The sequence below is a fragment of the Podarcis pityusensis genome (assembly GCF_964106645.2).
Source record: "Podarcis pityusensis genome assembly, chromosome: 1".
In the NCBI taxonomy this organism is placed as follows: domain Eukaryota; kingdom Metazoa; phylum Chordata; class Lepidosauria; order Squamata; family Lacertidae; genus Podarcis; species Podarcis pityusensis.
Genome location: NC_138028.1, coordinates 81,812,006 through 81,829,517, shown reverse-complemented (window position 1 = coordinate 81,829,517; position 17,512 = coordinate 81,812,006). Strand labels below are relative to the sequence as shown.

General features: G+C 45.9%; 1 protein-coding gene across 1 annotated transcript; it reads right to left on the bottom strand.

Moving 5' to 3' along the window:
* On the bottom strand, positions 1–16,856 carry SLC15A3 (solute carrier family 15 member 3). The gene is made up of 8 exons (XM_080998021.1): positions 16,095–16,856; positions 12,641–12,939; positions 10,945–11,107; positions 7,646–7,756; positions 5,504–5,672; positions 1,948–2,106; positions 1,597–1,755; positions 1–1,280 (listed from the first exon to the last, which is right to left on the bottom strand). Exons 1-8 carry the CDS (start codon positions 16,656–16,658, stop codon positions 1,147–1,149), a joined length of 1,758 nt encoding a protein of 585 aa, XP_080854147.1. The 5' UTR covers positions 16,659–16,856; the 3' UTR covers positions 1–1,146.
* Between the last annotated feature and the right edge of the window lie 656 nt (positions 16,857–17,512).

Genomic DNA, 17,512 nt, shown 5'->3' with positions numbered 1-17,512 from the left:
TTGGGTGATTGTTTTTTTAATTGAAAGTGACCGATGTTTCCATTCCACAATAAAAATCTATCCTTGTATTCCCCACATGTAAAATGAAGTGACATAGGTTCACATTGCATAAGTTCAAAATACAAGTGCTTGGATCCACAGAGGTCTTAAAGTACTTAAAGCTTCCCCAAGACACCCCTGTCAGATTCCGCTGTCCCATTGCAGTCCCTGCCATACCCCACCTCCCGCCATTGCTGGATGTTTGTGTCTAAGGGCTGCCGTGAGGTGGGAGGGAGCAGTCAGGAAGTCCCCATTCCACAAGTGCCATTCCTTTGCATCTTCTCTGGGCCCAACCCATGAACACTGTTGTGCTCTTCAAATCCCAGGCCTGCCACTTTCTTTTTTTCATGCAACAGAAGCCAGAAGCAGGGCAACAGACGTCGTTTTCTCTGTGACAAAACTGGCTCTCAGTAACTGATGGTACACACCTTAAAGGCCATGTCCATTTTCAGAAGAGGACTGTGGATCCCTCCACACCAGATTTTGTTGCGTGAAAAGCTTTGCTGTATATATCTGATGTCTTAACCCATCACCAGCCACATCTCCATTTGCTACACTCACCCTTGGCCAGAGAGAATAATTTCCCCGAGGAGGTGACTTTCAAGAAGGCTGCACAGTGGCTTAAAGATAGAATGGTCTTGTCATTGACTTGGACATGGGGGGGAGAGGGGGTAGAGGGAGGAGAGATACAGAGAGAACTCTTCTCTTATTTTTGAGTTTAATCCCGCCACCAAAAAGGACAGCTGAGCTGCAAAAGGAATGTTAAGTACTCACAGAAGCAAGAGCAGCTTTGCCAGGTCAGAGAACGGGTCCGTGTGACTTAGTCACAGTGGCTTATATCCCGGGATAATTAATTTGGGCTCCCCGGGCTCAGCTTCAAGAACTAAGACGTTAATGACACTTTGAACGTGCGGTTGTCGTCTTTGGCTGGCTGCCACTGACGGCTCTATCCCCAATTAATTTCTCTAATCCTTTTATATACCATTGGCCTCCGCAACATCCCAGCAGTTAACCATATAGGCTACAGTGGTGGGGATTCTGCAGCAAGCTGAGATCCAGGGGACTCTGGCGCCTCTTTGCAGTCCAGGTGGAAGAAGGCAGAGGATGTTAGTTGCCCTCGCGGCCAGCAGAGCGGAGGCGCTCATAGCGGATGGAGATCCAGATAAAGAGGACACAGGTTACTGTCTGAATCCCGGCCAGCAGGAAGAAATAATAATCCATCCGACATTTGTTAATGTTCCCTAGGGGAGAAAAAGGGAGAGCCATTAGTGTACACAAAGCAGGCCAGCAGCAGGGAGTCCCATTGCCACGGACTGCAGCATTCACCACTCCAGGCAATTCTTTCCTCGTATTCTCTGTCTACAGCAGCCTCCTGACAACATACCTTCTTTGCAACCTCTCAGACACACCAGGTTCCTTTCTTGCCTACACTGCCCTGCCGTTATAACTCGGACATAGGCCAAAGCCCAGACCCTAGGAGGGGCATGTCAAGAGGCCCTACAGTCTGATTTTACCCGCTACTTGTAGCTAAAGGGCAGCAGACGTTGTATCACTTACCGAAATCCTCTGGGCAGTGCATCCAGCCATCGGCTGGCACAGAGAGCAATGTCAGGAGGCCAGATCCTAAAAGTGATCCCACGCCGGAAATGAAGAAGAAGAGACCCATGATGGCTCCTTGCATGGATTTGGGAGCTTCTGAGTAGGCAAACTCCAGCCCTGGGAGAAAGGAGTGTTGGTTAACCAGAAGAGCAAGGTACTACCAGCTATTTTTAAACCATTATTCAAGGCTCCATAAACCATAGCTGTATTTAAGGCTTCCATTGACCCCCTCCCAGCAGCTTTCTCCCTTGTGTGCAGTTCCAGGCATTTGCTTGCTAGTGCCATAGAAAACTCTTCTGTGCTGCTTACCAGGAATGCTGGCAAAGATTTCGCTGATTCCAATGAGCAGGTATTGAGGGATTTGCCACCAGATGTAGAGCGGGGCTGCATTGTAAACATCCTTCCCAATTCTCTGTGAGATGGTCCCATTGTTGTTCACATATTTCAGACGCTCAGACTCCAGAACACCTATTGAGCAGAAGCAGCCTTTAGACCCATAGGAATGATGCATTTCACAGATAGGATATATTTAATCATAGGCCATGCCTCTGTGGGTGTGGATGTGGGTGGGTGTACAGGACCATTCGCTGTTCCTTTAATGAGAGTATTCCACCAGCTAACAGTTTAAAAGAGAGCCATGTGGTACACTTCTGTGCACTTTCCCATTTGCCAATTAATGCTTCAAATGAATCTCCCTCCTCCTCAGATTGCTGTTTCAATGAGTCCTTATCATGCCACAATTGCAAGAGGTGTAAATGGTTCTTTAATGGTCATAATGACTGAGAGACAGGTAGTGTAGCACAAAAGGGGATCAGGAAAGAATGGAACATAAAATTGCATGCCACCCTAATCTCCGAGCAGTGTGAGATTCCAGGGGTTCCAGATGCTTACCTGGTGCCTCTGTTTCCTTTTGTAAATGAGGCACAGCGGAGACTGTGGTGTCTTTATGAAATATGGTTATTTACACATATATGCAACCTGAGCCTACGATGGAGAGATTCACAACATTAACACCTCAAAAGGGTCTTGTTTCTCCCATAGCCACAGCCTTGGATTCAAGCAGAAATCAGCCATGACTCTCTCTCTCTCTCTGCTTTTGCAGCCTGCAACTTTTCCCTATTCTAGGTCACGCCACAAAAAGCTCTGCTCTCTAAGAAACAGGCTTTGTCCTTCTCACTATCTAAGAGCCCCACCCATTTGCAATCTGGCACAGAGCCCCCTCTCCACTGCTTTCTTAATGGCTCATCGCCTTTCCTTTGTTCTCTCTTGATGGTGATTACCTCATGAAGAAGCTAGCCTGGCTTATATTTTAATCAAGTTTCCTGAACCCTGGATCCAGGGATTATAGGTGCCGGGCACTCACAAACTCGTTAACATGAGGGAACATGGTGTTTCAGTTATACGGAGGCGTTTCTAATTGACCTTTCATTGTGAGGGCAAAACTGGCTCCTGACTCCTCAGACCATGCCAGGCATCTCATGACTAAACTGGGTTTACATAAGACAACCAGGGAAACAGTACAGTCTCGCTCCCAGTCAAGACATTAAATGTCAGCAACAGCGTGAAGTTCTGGAGGAGTTTCCCAGATGCTGCAAATGTCCAGAACTGGGTCATTAGATGCTTCTGCAGGAATTTCCAACTGGCCTCCGGGTCGGGCCTTTCTAACAAGAGGGAGAGCAATTTAATTTCCCCTCCTCTTGTGCTGGGCTGATGCAGCAATTGTCCTGCCCTTCTCCATCTTCCAGCCATGGAAGATGGACCTACTGCTCTACAAAGCCTTGCCAGGGTTTGGAATGAATCTATATCTATATATTGTGAGCATGCCCTGATGATGCCAACTGGCCACAGTAATGCTCATTAGGCAGAAAATGTGCTAGGGAAACATTGGCGTCTTTGACCTGGGCCACCCCTGCGCACACTGTAGGGAAGCAGCTATATGGACTAAGCAGCCTGTGCTGATGATTGCCAGGCCTAGTGGGCAATCAGCACTGGCTAAAGCATCCTGACATTTGCATTGCAACCTGGACATCTGGACTGCAACGCTCAGGGCAGGTCTTCAGAAAAAATCAGATTGTATAGTCCTTCTAGTAGTAAGTGAGTAGTATGTATTTGTGTGTGTAAGGCATGACTGAATGCGCTTTGTAACAAAGGTTCCCTTCCCAAGGAAGGATAACATGTCACAATGCAGGGTTACAGCCTAGCTTTCTCCCCAGGGTGCTATTTTTTAAGTACTGGTAACTGAGTTTTTATTGTTTGTTGTTGTTGTTGTTGTTGTTGTTTACATGGTAGAGGAATTCAGAAACCTACAATCCCCCATCTGCATTGTGAAGTAGTATAATCACAGGACAACTGTAATGCATGCTATTTCATGAAATACAAATTGATTCCTGGAACTGATAAAATAGCATTCCTTATTCCTGAAGCCTTGTTTCTGATTCTATTGGAGCAAGGTGGCTGATAAACCTATTATCTTTTATGCTTTGGGCTCAACTGGTTTTACTCTAAGAATAGGAACTGGGGAGTGCTTCCCTTATGAGGCATTTACTTTAGAATTGCTGTGCATTAGTCAATCACTTTCTGCAGGAAGCATCGCCATCCCGTTATTTTCTTCCTCTATTTTTCCTGTTATTCTTCCATCTTCCCTCAGAACACAGAATGCCTAGCTCCCCCCCCCCCCGAAGAATGGGAAAGCAGCACAATCTCTACATGTGCAGATGCGTTTAGTGCTACTCTTCCATCTTTCTTAAAGAGTGGGGGTTTGATGTGGGACAGTAACATACTAACACTAAAATGTGTTTCCAGGGATAACATTAAAAAAAACAAACCAGGAAAGAAAGATCTTGCATTATAACACTATAATGTAGGGTCAGAACATTACTGAAGTATTACAGCAGTATGGTGTATTACCCCTGTTATCTCTTTCAATGTTCTTAATAAAACTTGGATAGGTGTTTTAGTGATATAATTAAAATATCAATTTATAAAGTAACATGGGGTTATAATGGCATCCACAAGGGTTATAGTGAATGTGTTCTGAGTTTCAAGTGGTTCCATTCACAAAACTCATGCCCATTGATGAGGACAGAACACAGTGAGATACATAAAGTCCATTGCAATTGCAGTGGTAGATACAATGGAAGAGCAATGATTGGGTGGCACTTGGAGCTACCCAGTGGCGGAGCAAGCCAATCGGGCGCCTGGGGCGGTGCGCATTCCCTGCACCCAGGGGAGGGGCCAGCAGCCCATGGGGCGGGGCCAGCCGGGGCAGGACACTCTGTGGGGCCTCCGAGGAGTCTGTCTGCCTCCTCCCACTCAGCCGTCCCACAGCTGAGGGGGAGGCGGCGGGCAAACCGTTTGGGCAGTGTGGGAGCCTGAGCACACCCAAGCCACTGCGTCTCTCCCAGGAGAGATGCGTGGCTTGGGCGTGCTGCAGGCCCCGCGGTGAGTGGCACCTGGCATTTTGTCACCCCCCTCAGTGGTGATACCTGGGGCGGTCCGCCACTACAGCACCCTCCTTCCTCCACCCCTGGAGCTACCTGCCTGCAGAGCCATAGCTAGGTGATCTTGTGCCCCTGGCAGAACTGTCCAGATTGCGCCCCCTAGCCACAGAAATTTAAAGAAAAATGAATGTGGGACAGAAAAAAATAGGGGAAAACAGGGCCCCGCATATCATATAAAGACCCTTTATTTAAAATCTTTTCTTATGAGGCAATAATCAATGTTTTAAATTTATAGACATATTTATGGACATATTTTTAGCCAATTTTGTGTGCGCTCCTGACAGGGGCCTTCCTCACCACCCCCTAGCTACGGCCCTGCCTGTCTGGAAGCAGTTGGGATTGATACAGATGAATGAATGACTCACCTGCAACAACAACTGAGGCAAGCCCAAAGAACATGCCTAGAGCCATCCTCTTCAGTGCTGAAGGCAATAGCTTCCTCTTTGCCAGGAATGGGTCTATGACCCGGTCCTTTAGTGGGACCAGGACCAGCAGAACCACCACATTAGCTAGAAGGAGCCAGGCATCTGGGAACTGGAGAGAGAGAGAGAGAGAGAGAGAGAGACCACACTTCAGATATATTTACAGACAGTGTTGTTTTTTCTAGAAGAGGAGGTGCAGGAACTCACCATGAATGCCTCTCTTATTCTCTTATAATGGCTATGGTGTCCACTTGAGAGGTGCTGGAACTAAGTGCCAGTGAGTTCCAGCTGAAATAAAGCTCTGCTTACAGATACTATTGACACTTCTATGGAGCTAGTGGATGTGGGAACACCTGTTTGATGGGATGTCCTGCAATAGGCTTGGATTCTATGGAGCTGCAAAGGGACAATACACACCACCATACTGTCACAGTCAGTGGGTCCATGCAGAGTTCAGCAACCACTTTCAACACCTGGTGTTATTGCTTCTCCCAAATGCTCACCCCTCACAATCCCACCCTTATTTACTGTGCCAGGAATGGCTGCCCTGCTGTGGTAAGTGGGTTGAGTTGCAAACTGATGAAGGAACCACAGGACTGCTTCTGCTCAACTAACATTTTTGAATGCACTAGTCTGGTTGTGTCAACTGTCCCCAACTACTGTGGCCAATTGGTACAACCTTCAAAACATGTAAGGTAAAGGTAAAGGTAAAGGTACCCCTGACCATTAGGTCCAGTCACGGACGACTCTGGGGTTGCGGTGCTCATCTTGCTCTATAGGCCAAGGGAGCAGGCGTTTGTCTGCAGACAGCTTCCGGGTCATGTGGCCAGCATGACTAAGCCACTTCTGGCAAACCAGAGCAGCGCACAGAAACGCCGTTTACCTTCCTGCTGGAGCGGTACCTATTTATCTACTTGCAATTTGACATGCTTTTGAACTGCTAGGTGGGCAGGAGCTGGGACCAAGCAACGGGAGCTCACCCCATAGCAGGATAGCAGGGATTCAAACCGCCGACCTTCTGATCGGCAAGCCCTAGGCTCTGTGGTTTAGACCACAGCACCACCCGCGTCCCTTTTAAACATGTAGTGGCTGCCCAATATCACAGTGTACTTTCTCACCCCTGATTATCATGGGTTGGTTGTATACAAGCAATCCAATTACATGATCGTGCTTTTATCATATTCCCCAGAATAGAGTGTTTTACAGAGTGTGCAAAAAGCACAGTCCTGTTCGTGGCAATCTCTGCATATGGTTGGCTCCCTGCAAGAAGGAAATGAACCCACACATACATTTTTTCAACAGCAATTTCCAGAGACCACTATATGGATCATGGCTGCATATTCTGAGGATGTTTTCCCCAGAATGAAGTTGAGAAACAGTAATAAAAGCACCACAGCTACCAAGCTGAGGAGATGGGCAAGCAATATCAGAAAGGATGGGGGGGGGGGAATCAATGCCGTTTCAGTCCTTCAAATAAAAGAGACTGCTTCCTATTCATGAAATAGAAGGACATTCCCTTAAGAAAGAAGTCCAAAGCCAACATGAATGCCTGAGTTCTTTCCCCAAAATCCCTCATTCTCTCCTGCATATACATCCCATCCTTACTCCCATCTCAACTCTCCCCTTAGCTTAGCACAACACAGTTTGGGGCCTGAGGGGAAGTGGAACAATTTCTCTTCTGTTTGTGGTGTCTGAGGCTTGTTATCATTGCTAGAGTCACATGCAGCTTGTCAGCAGCTATTCTGCCTATAAAAACAGGGGTTGTGCCTGGGCTGTTGCAGAGGAGGAGGAATGTTGCTCTGGGCAGAACCAGGCTGTTGCTTTATGTCCCTTCCCTTTCCTTAACACATTCACCACAGGCTAAGCCTCTTTATTGGAGCTGTTGAGCACCCATATCTCCTCCACTTAAAAGAGACATTTGTTGTGATGGGTGCCACATTTGTCACAACGTGATCCAAGTCACCACAGCTCATCCCCTTCATATAGCACAGAGCTTGGCACAAGCTCTGTCATCTGGGCTGGACAGTCTTACACCATCTTCTCAAGGTCTAACGAAACCACACAGCAATGTTTCTCATGGCCTACCGTGTAGTGACCATCTGCAGCCACTGAGAAAGCACTGTTGTTCTGCTGACTCTTCTGAAAGATGTTGGGGATGTAGAGGTGCAGACCCTGCAGGTAGTAGGTTGACTGCATCTAAAACGCAAGACAAGAGGAATGCCATTAAAGATATATATGCTCAGCTAGAAAGATCACGAGTCTTTGATTGACCCCAACCCAGCTGACTGTCAAGGTCTAAGCCAGTGGTTCCCAAAGGGGGGAATTACTTGGGGGGTGTTAAGAGGCAAGGGGCCAGCAGGGAAGCACTGGAAGTGTAAATGACAATCAGATTTTGAGCAGCTGGTATATCTGGATCAAGCCAATCAATTTCGTTGAATTAACTAAACTAAATAGTTTCAACTGGATTTTTAATAAATGTGCAAATAATTGTTACTGCTTTGAATTTTATTGTGTTATTATCTACCTTAGTGGGGCATGCAAAGTACTAATAAAACTTCTCCTAAGGTAAAGTAAGCAGCACTGGGAATGAGTTTATAGAACCAAAAAAGTTTGGGAACCACTGGTATAAGCTCTGTGGTGATCAAATGTCTGGACGTCATTGGCAATGCCCACCACATACAGACAACTATTCTTGTGTTATTCCTTGATGTGAAGAAATAAGGAAACAATTTTGCACCAACTTTACAAACAGATGAATCTGTTGTAAAATTCAGGAACTCATAAATCATTGTCAGTGATAACAAGTCTCCCTGAAACTCACAAATAATGCATCTAATAAAGCCAGCCAGAGCTGTTTAAATCCCTGATCATATTAAATGCCAATAAGAAACATTTAATGTGTTCTCTCCCTGGTGGCTAGATATGCAGATCTGACTGCATTTGCATATTCAGCTGCCTCTGCTACAAAAGTAGAAATTATCACCCAAATCCTGTGCATGGTACAAAACCCCCTAACTTCTGTCCTATAAAGCAGCCAGAACCATGAAGAAATGTCTCTTGAGACCAGAAGAGGGTTTCAGTAAGGGAAACAAAAACACAGGAGTGGGGTCAGCCTGTGTAATATATGGCGTCACAATTGCAAAAAACAAACCAACCCCCAAACAACTTAGTTGAATCTGCAATAAACTCTTATTCATCCATTGCAAGCAAAGGATATGTTGCAGCCCTGAAACACTAATAAAGAATGGAAAACAGGAACGTAGGGCCCAAGTTCTGGTCTGAGTCCCATTATGCAACCACTTAGTTGAAGCTTTGCAGGCAGAGGCGCCAGCTTCTCCATATATTTGAGGGGGCCCAAGGCGATGTCCTGATGTCATGTGCATGGCCCTCTGAGAATTGAGGGTCCCACCCCCCTCAAAAAAACCACTGGGGAGCCCCAAAATGCCCTGGCCCCCAGGAGTCACCCAGAGAAACTCCTCCAGGCACCATGTTTCAGGCCTGGGTCTGGTCAGTGCTTGGATGGGAAGAACATCTGGGGAGAACGCTTGTATGCCACCGTGAGTTCCGTCATAGAGCAAAGTCAGGGATGTAAATGTAGCACATGTCTACACAAACTAACAAACTTCAAAAGTCCTTATAAATAAGCAGATGCACAGGGCTTTGATATGCCCATACCCATCCATGGGTCTTCAGTACACATTGGTTTCCCAGCCATCTGCAGGGCAGATGCGGCAAGAACAGTGAAATTCATTATCTGAGCACCTCAGGGATGGGTTGCCTTGTAGTTGGCCAATCAGATTTAGCTACATGATGACATCACAAAGCCAACCACAGCAAGGGCACCTACTTTTACTCAGAATGAGGTACCATTTCCCCACTGTTTTGCAGACCTATCCCCAGCAATCAGTGAAAGTGTGTCTGGGTGTGTTTGATTACATAAGAGGCTGTGTATTCTGTGCAATGTGTATCCTCGTCCCATTTTGGCACAACTCTGATTTTAATCATGAATTGGTTAATCAGTTAAAAGGCATATTATTAAATGGATTCATTAAAAAGAATGCTAGGGGGAGGTAACCTGTAGCCCTCTGTTGTTGGATTCCAACTCCCATTAAGCCCACCCAGCATAGCCAACAGTCAGGGGTGATAGCAAATGGAGTCCAGCAACAGCTGGAAGTTTCCTATCCCTGCTGAGATGCCTGGTGCCTTGGAGAAGGAAGACCTCTCTCAACAGCTGACTTAGTGCCATAGTACCTCAGAGTGGATAAGCGAAACTGTGTTGTATGGAAACACCATGAGCTTGTATCAAAACAGACAGCCTCCTAAGCAATTTTTAACATTTAGAATAATCTGTTTTATTGTTGCCGCCACGCTTGCTCCTTTCCCCTCACAAATATCTCTTTGGGATAAATGGTTTCACATTTCCCTGGCAACCCACTCACCTACAAACAAGGATTTATGACCTTGTTGGAAAAAACGTACGGGAATAGAAACACCTCTGCTTCCATAGCTTTGCTTTTAATGTGCATTTCATTTCACTTTATAGTAACTGCTTGTCAACATTACAGCTGTGCTGTAAAAGCCAACAGGAACCAAGGGGGAAATGAAACGGGCAGACACCCTGTTTTTTCTATAGCCCCTCCTTAGGACACCGGGGGGGGGCACCACAGAAATTTCCCATTGCCAGATTTACCATGGACCATATGGTACAGCTGAACAAACACAAACATTATTTATACAAATATATAAAACTAAACGTTATTTCCCATCTTTCATTTCATTTCAAAAAATAAATTTTATTTTATGGTTTTTTACTGTTTATATTTTGAATTAGATATAGAAGACGGAACCAAAATCCTTTAAGTGCTTAGGGCCTCTAAAGGTCCAAATCTAGCCCTGCTAGGAACCTTGCAGTCTGATCACCCTATGCAAGTTTGCTTGGAACTAAGTTTGGGCTTGAGGCCACATGAATGCATAGCAGGTTGCAATCCTAGTTGAATTTGCTTCCCTGCTAAGGATGGGGCAGAGCTTATGTAGGCCAAAGACCAAGCTTAATGCTTAGTGCAGAGTGACTAAATGGAGAGAGTCCCTGTACCACACTATTACTATTATGTGCTATTATTATGAAAGTATGAAGTCACACATGGTTTAAGAACATTTTGGCAATGAAAGGACATCCTTTAACCCTCCGCTCCTTCTAACTTCAGCCGCTGTATGGGGAAGCTGTAACCCTCCAAATGTTTTGGGACTCCAACTCCCATCAGCCCAAGCCAGCATGGCCAACGGTCAGGGATGCTGCGAGCTGTAGTTCAGCAACATCCAGAGGGCCACAGCACTAAACGGATCAGGGCTTCAGACCAGAATTGGGAAATGGTGCCATGCCCTACCTGGAAATAGACCATCCAGTACGGAATGAGAGTGAGCAACACAGGTAGGATCTTCATGATCACTTGGAAGTTGGCAATATGCTCATGTGACATCCCCACAGGCTGGGTTCTTGGACCTGAAAGTGAGCCATTAGCCTCGGCTTCTGACTGGTTACTATGTGTTCTGTAGATAAAAGGAACAGCAAAAGTGTATCAGGGCTTTTATAACATGACCAGGGTCACACTCCAGGCTTCAGATGAGTTCATGTGGGCTTCTTATCCCCAAATAGCAGTTTCACTTCATTTATAGGAATCATGACTGTTATTACAGAGCCTGAAGTGACATTCCCCGGAACTCAACAACCTGTTCAAAGGTGGACAAAGTACCCATCTATTTCCCACAAAGACCACAGCCCCTTTGAGCCTTGGCCCTGAGAGTGCATTCCTATGGGTTGGAAGTAGAGTGAGAATTGTTTCTTCTCCTGCCCTGCTGTAAGGGATAGGAAACTTGGCATCAGATAACATAGAGAGCCACAACTTCCATCAGCCACAGTCAGCACGGCCTATGGTCAAGGACTGTAGTTCAACAACATCTGGAGGACCACAGGTTTTCCATCTTTGCTGTAAGGAGAGTTCTGTGGGTGGTGAAGCATATGCTTTGGATGAAGAAGGTTCCAGGTTCAATTCCTGACATTTTTAGGCAGGGCAAAGAAAAACCCATCCAAAACCTTGGCAAACCTGCTGCCAGTCAGTGCAAACAATATTGCGCTAGTCCATGAATGGGGAACCCTGTGGCCCTCCAGGTGTTGTTGGACTACAGCTCCCATCAGACCCTTCAGAAACGGTCTGTAGTAAGGAATAATGGGAACTCCAACACCATCTGGAGAACCAAAGATGTCCCACCCTTGCTCTCAAAGGACTAATGGCCTGACTCAGTATCTTATCTGGCAGATTCCAGTGCACTTGGTGAGTGAGAAGCATGCATTGCTTCACCTACTGTAACTGGAAGATACTTTCCGCCCTTCTTGAGGGGTCTTTTTATTCGGTCCCTTTCCACACAACACAAGTGGGCCAACCAAATAATATGAGAGCTCCCAATGATTCCAGGGCTCAACTTCGCTAGTCACATTTTGCCTTTTTCCACTAGATTATAGAAAAAATAGAATATTAAATTAATTAAGAAGCTATTCCCTTTGGATAAGTTTATGTGGCCTTGTCTGAAAATGCAGCAGAATGAAGAGGTCAAATAGGCTGTATTACTTCAGACTGTAGCAGGGGATGCCATTTTAAAAAATTATTGTGTGTGTGTATGTTTAAGAAACTCTCTGAAAGTAGAAAGCTAACATCAGAGAGAACAGACCAAACAAGAACCATTTTATCTGGTGGACCCTGTTTTTTTTAATACCACCCCCTACTTGCATCCTAAAGTGGTAAAGTCCATAATTCCCTCAAGATTCTGCCATCTCATTTGCTGCATCTGTACACCTGCACTGTGTTAATGCCGTCTAGGTAAAGGGTAACTCCTTGCCGGAAGGTAATGCTTAACCCTTTCTGACTGATCTAAAGAAGTTTTGTTTTGTTTTTTAAACCAACTGCTACACACATGCTTTTTGAGTGGTGCTCATGCCAGCCCAAAGCGCATATCCAGCACTGTTCAGAGGAAAGTCCCATACGGTAAATGGCCTTGGCCAGCCGAAAGAGATATTCTCTGCTTTACCTGGTTTTGGTGGTCATCTTCTGGATTGCTTGGCCACAGCAGCTTTTCTGGAAGGCCAACTGGAACATGGGGTAGACTTGACTGCCAGCCGCAGGCTTTGTGACAAAGGTGGGGGCAGCCAGGAGGAAGACGATGATGGCCAGGGCCAGGCAGCCAGCAGGGATGGCGTAGCCAATAAGGAAGTCCACATTCTGCTGGATGAAGGCAATCACCAGCAGAGAGATCACAGCCCCAATATTAATGCTCCAGTAGAACCAGTTGAAGAAACGTCGGGTAGCATCCCGGCCACGGTCCGTCACCTTCAAATTTTTTAAATTACAGGGGAGTGAGACCATGTTCTGCTAGACAAGTTGCTTGTGTGTGACTTATCCCTGTAAGAATTGTAACCATGTGACCGACAAGGGATATATTTAAAACCTGAAAGACAATGGGTCCTTTCCGTCCAAGTATAAGTGGACTAGGACTAGTAAACATTTATAGGGGTTGATAACTGTTGTGGTCTTATTTGCAAGGCTGATGTGCACACATGGAAAACTCTTTTGTGGGATACCACAAAAGATATTTGAATGAGGTGCAAACCAAGGGGGCCCTGAGGTCGAGTTTGACAGAGGCAGCTGTATCCTGACACACCAAACCCTGGTGAGGAGAAGACTTATCCACTGCAAGGGAGGCAATGGCTTCTTCTTGGCTTGTGAACAATTATGGGGAAGTGGGTGGGTAGGACAGCTTTAATGAAGATGCACAAAAACTGGATGGTGGGCGGGAGTTTAAGCATTTTGAGGGCGCTGGCTTTGGAGCTACCAAGTAACTGTGAAGACGCAATCTAAAAAGGAGAGGTGATGAAAGGTTAACCTGGAATGTTCTGGACAAGGTGGGGCAATTAGTACTCTAGGAGCTCCACTGAACGTCTCCTAGATTTTTTTTGGGGGGGGGGACGGGACACCAAAGCCATTCTACTGGTCCGTCTACCAAGCCAGATTTATTCAGAAAATAAATTTCTTACATGGTTTCTATTTTTCAAACTCCTTTTGAAGCTTGGCCCTTTTGTTTTCATGGAGGAAAGAGCTATCAAAGGCTACCAGCCATGATGCCAAACGCTCCAACATTTCTCCGATGAAAATAGGGATGTCCCATTCCATGATAATTTTATTATTTATACCCCACACACATCTTACCGGGTTGCCCCAGCCGCTCTGGGCAGCTCCCAACACATATAAAAACATAATAAAATGCCAACATTAAAAGAAACCTTCCCTATACAGGATTGCCTTCAGACGGCTCAGAGGTCAGATAACTCCATACCCTCCAATATTTCTCCAATGAAAATAGGCATATCCTAAGGAAAAGTGGGACAATCTGGGATCAAATCAGAATCAAGGACAGCTTCTCTAAATCAGGGACGTCCCTGGAAAACAGAGGCACTTGGAGGGTTTGTGATGGCGTTGCTCTACCTCCACAGTTCAAGGCAGTCATGTTTTTGAATACAATTGCTGGAAACCGCAGGACGGGAAAGTGCTGTTGTGTTCCAGTCTTGCTTGTTGGTTGGCTACTGTGAGAACAGGATGCTGGACTAAAATGGGTCAATGGCCTGATCCAGCAAGCTCTTTTTGTGTTCTGCTGGGGGATTTTAGCTGCATTCTGGAGGATATTTACCAAAATGGCCTCCTGAATTTTGTTATCCATTAAATGTTGGCACAACTGTGGAGCTAGCTTTAATAAGAACACAGCAAGCTGGCCGATACCAAGTCAGGCCACTTGTCCATCTAGCTCAGTATTGTCTCTACACCAGTTGGCAGTGCCTCTCTAGCATTAAAGGTCTCTCCCAGTCCTACCAGATGCCAAGGATTGAACTTGTAACCGTCTGCATGCAGAGCAGATGCTCTGCCACTGAACTACTATTTTGTTAAACAATAAAATAGTGTTGCTTAATATAGTTGAAGGAAGCAATGGGCTTGGTCCCTACTCCTTCCAGTCCTCTCTTAGCCCACTGCTTCCTTCACCCACCAATATCCAACGCTGGGAAGCAGGTCATAAAACAAATAAATAAACCCACCAAGAATATTTGGTAAAATTGCCCCCATCCCCCAATGTTGCAACCCACAAACAGCATGGAGAACTTGGGGAGAATAATCCAGTTTAGCTCTAGTTCTGCCACAAGCAGACAAGTAGCTCCATTCTAGGACCAGGATAAGGGAAATTCAATTTGCTCTTGGAGGGAAGGAGAAACTGCTCTTCCTCGTTCTTTGTAAGGAGCTCAGTCGGAAGTTGCCTAATCTCCTACAAATTTGAAAGACCCCTGGCTGCAGATGCTTTTACACATGTTTGTTTGGTTTTAATGGTGTTCTGGGTGGAAACTGAGCATGGCAGAAGTACTGACCCTATTGGTACAGACATCAGAAACCCTTCTCATGCTAAACCACTAAACGATCTGGGCCCCCAAATACCTGAAAGAACACCTCTTTCCCTCAGAGGTTTTTTTTTGGGGGGGAGGGGGTTGGAGACCCCCCGGGAGAAGGAATTCCCTTATCATGGAGGAGGCCTCTTCATTACACAGCTTTTGCTGAATCCTGAAGATGGACTTTTTACCCTGCCTTTTCACAGCTTAGATGTTTATTTTGAAGACCTGCTTTATTTCTGTGATTGCAAGTTGTTTCAAGTTGTTTTTAACATTGTGTTTTAATTGTTTTAACCCACCCTGGGATCTTAGGGTGAAGGGTGGAATGTTGTTAGTATTATTGATGATGATGATAATAACAATAATTCTACTTTTAAAAACGAAAACTCTTTTATTGTCTTTTTCAGAAAATAACACATAGGAAGACAAAAGCTACATTTAATTGAAAAACTACTGAAGAAGAAGAAAAGCCTCCATACTGAAAAAGATGCTTTAGTCAGGGCCCCTACTTTAGAAGTCCCTCCCCAAAGAGGTTCGCTTAACACTGAGCGTGTTATCTTTTCAGCCGCAGGTAAAAACTTTTAAATTTCTGGAGGCCTTTTCTATTTTTTATTTAATTCACTTAGGTTTATGATGTGTTTTCTTATATTGCTATTGCTGAAAATCTGTACTGAAAATCAGGATATAAGGTAGTATGCAAAAACAAACACAAATAATGCATTCTGCTTTCAACAAGTCAGGAGACAATGAGCCAAAGGCTGCATATATACTTTGCCTTTAAAGCACATCCAAAATACATGATTTCCCTCAAAGAATTCTGGGCCCTCTGGTTTCCCCCTCATAGATTTACAATTCCCAGCAACCTTTAATAAATCAAAGTGCCCAGAATTCTTTAAAAGGAAAAAACCCAAACCATTTCGAATGTATTTCAGAGGTATTGTGTTTACTCAAACAACGTATATTGAAGACAGAAGGAGCCCATGAAACAAGGAGCAAAGTGCACCAGTATCCTTCTTGTTTAAATAGGAAGGATAGATGTGAGCTCAGATCTCTTCTTACCTGGTCAGCGCCAAATGGTGTGAGGTTGGCTTTGACAGAGCTGATGCTCAGGGCCAGGAGCAGTAGACCACTGTACATAACAGGGGCACAATATTGACTTGGCAATTGCTGGTTGCAGTCCGTACTACCATTTTTGCAGGCGGGTTGTACTGGGTAAGTTGGCATCTCCCCGCACAGCCAGATCCGACTATCTTGCGAGGCCACGGCTGGCAGGAGGCAGGCTGACAGCAAGTAGAGCAGGAAGCTGAATGCAATGGTCCAGTAGCGGCCCAGGTAAGCATCCGCAAGCCAGCCCCCAATGGGCGAAAACAGGTAGGAGGCCCCCAAGAAGAGCAACGCCGCACGCGAAGACTGGGCGCCGCCCCAGTTGAAGTTGCTGCTGTTGAGGTACAGGACGAGGTTGGAGACGATGCCAAAAAAAGCGGTTCGCTCCAGAATCTCCACCAGCAGCACAGCAGCACAGGCAGTCTTCCTGCCCTCAAAGGGAGATGTGGCAGGCCTGTCAGGGGCCTCCTCCTGCCTTATGAGGGGCTTCCGCTCCTCTCGGACCCCCAGCGAGGCCATGCAAGCCCTGCCTTGGGATCTGAGTTCTTTATCAGCCTGGCTACCTGCCTATTCTCTCGGCCTCTCCCTTTCTTGCCCGTGTCTTTTCCTCCGAGTCTTTCTTCCCAGGGATCCTCTTTCTACTCCAGAGCCTCTCAGTGCTCCTTGCACTTCCTCATTTCTTTGCTTAAATACAGATGTCATATGACCGCTCATTTCTCTGAAAGGAAACTTTCATTTTCTGCGAGGCAGAGCTGGTTCCCTTTTCCCATGAGTCACAATCATATTTTCTTCCCTCCCACTTTACAATCTTTCATCCCTTCTCACAGCAGTTTTTGAAACAACAACAGCTCTTTAATCTATTTATCTGACTTTAAAAACAAAGCAAAACTGCTCTTTGGCTCCCTCAGCCACCAAAAGTTTAGCCTTTCTCTATGAGGCTCTCACAACTAGATGAGACGAAGGAGAATGGGCAACTACAACAGTACCTCCCTCCCCGGCCAACACACACATGAGGGCATTTTGCTCAAGGCTTTCCCAAACCCAGGAAATCCCCAGGGGGAACCAACAATAAGCAGCTCCCTCCAGATCTCCATATTTGTCTCTCCTTCTGTCCCAGGAATGCAGGACCTTTTTCAGTCTACAGGCAGAATTTGTTTTTGAGCAAACCTCCGGGAGCTGCTGGCCAGTGATGGGAAGGGCCAGAGGCAGATAATAGTCAGCAGAGCAATTAATGCAAATGTGTGCCTTTGTACAGCAGGCTAGTTTCTACACACACACAGTAGTGGCTGACAGGTGGAGCTGCATGCCTTTCTTGACTTACCAACGCCACATGTTGCTGCCGGTTACCAAGAAGGTAAAGGGAGCCTGGCACG

Excerpts from the sequence above, each read along its gene's own strand:
- SLC15A3 (XM_080998021.1), bottom strand. The coding sequence starts at position 16,658 with ATGGCCTCGCTGGGGGTCCGAGAGGAGCGGAAGCCCCTCATAAGGCAG. Across the intron at positions 5,673-7,645 it reads CTGCAGATGGTCACTACACG|TTCCCAGATGCCTGGCTCCT; the intron begins GTAGGCCATGAG and ends CTCTCTCTCCAG. Across the intron at positions 1,281-1,596 it reads GCACTGCCCAGAGGATTTCG|GGAACATTAACAAATGTCGG; the intron begins GTAAGTGATACA and ends TTTCTCCCCTAG.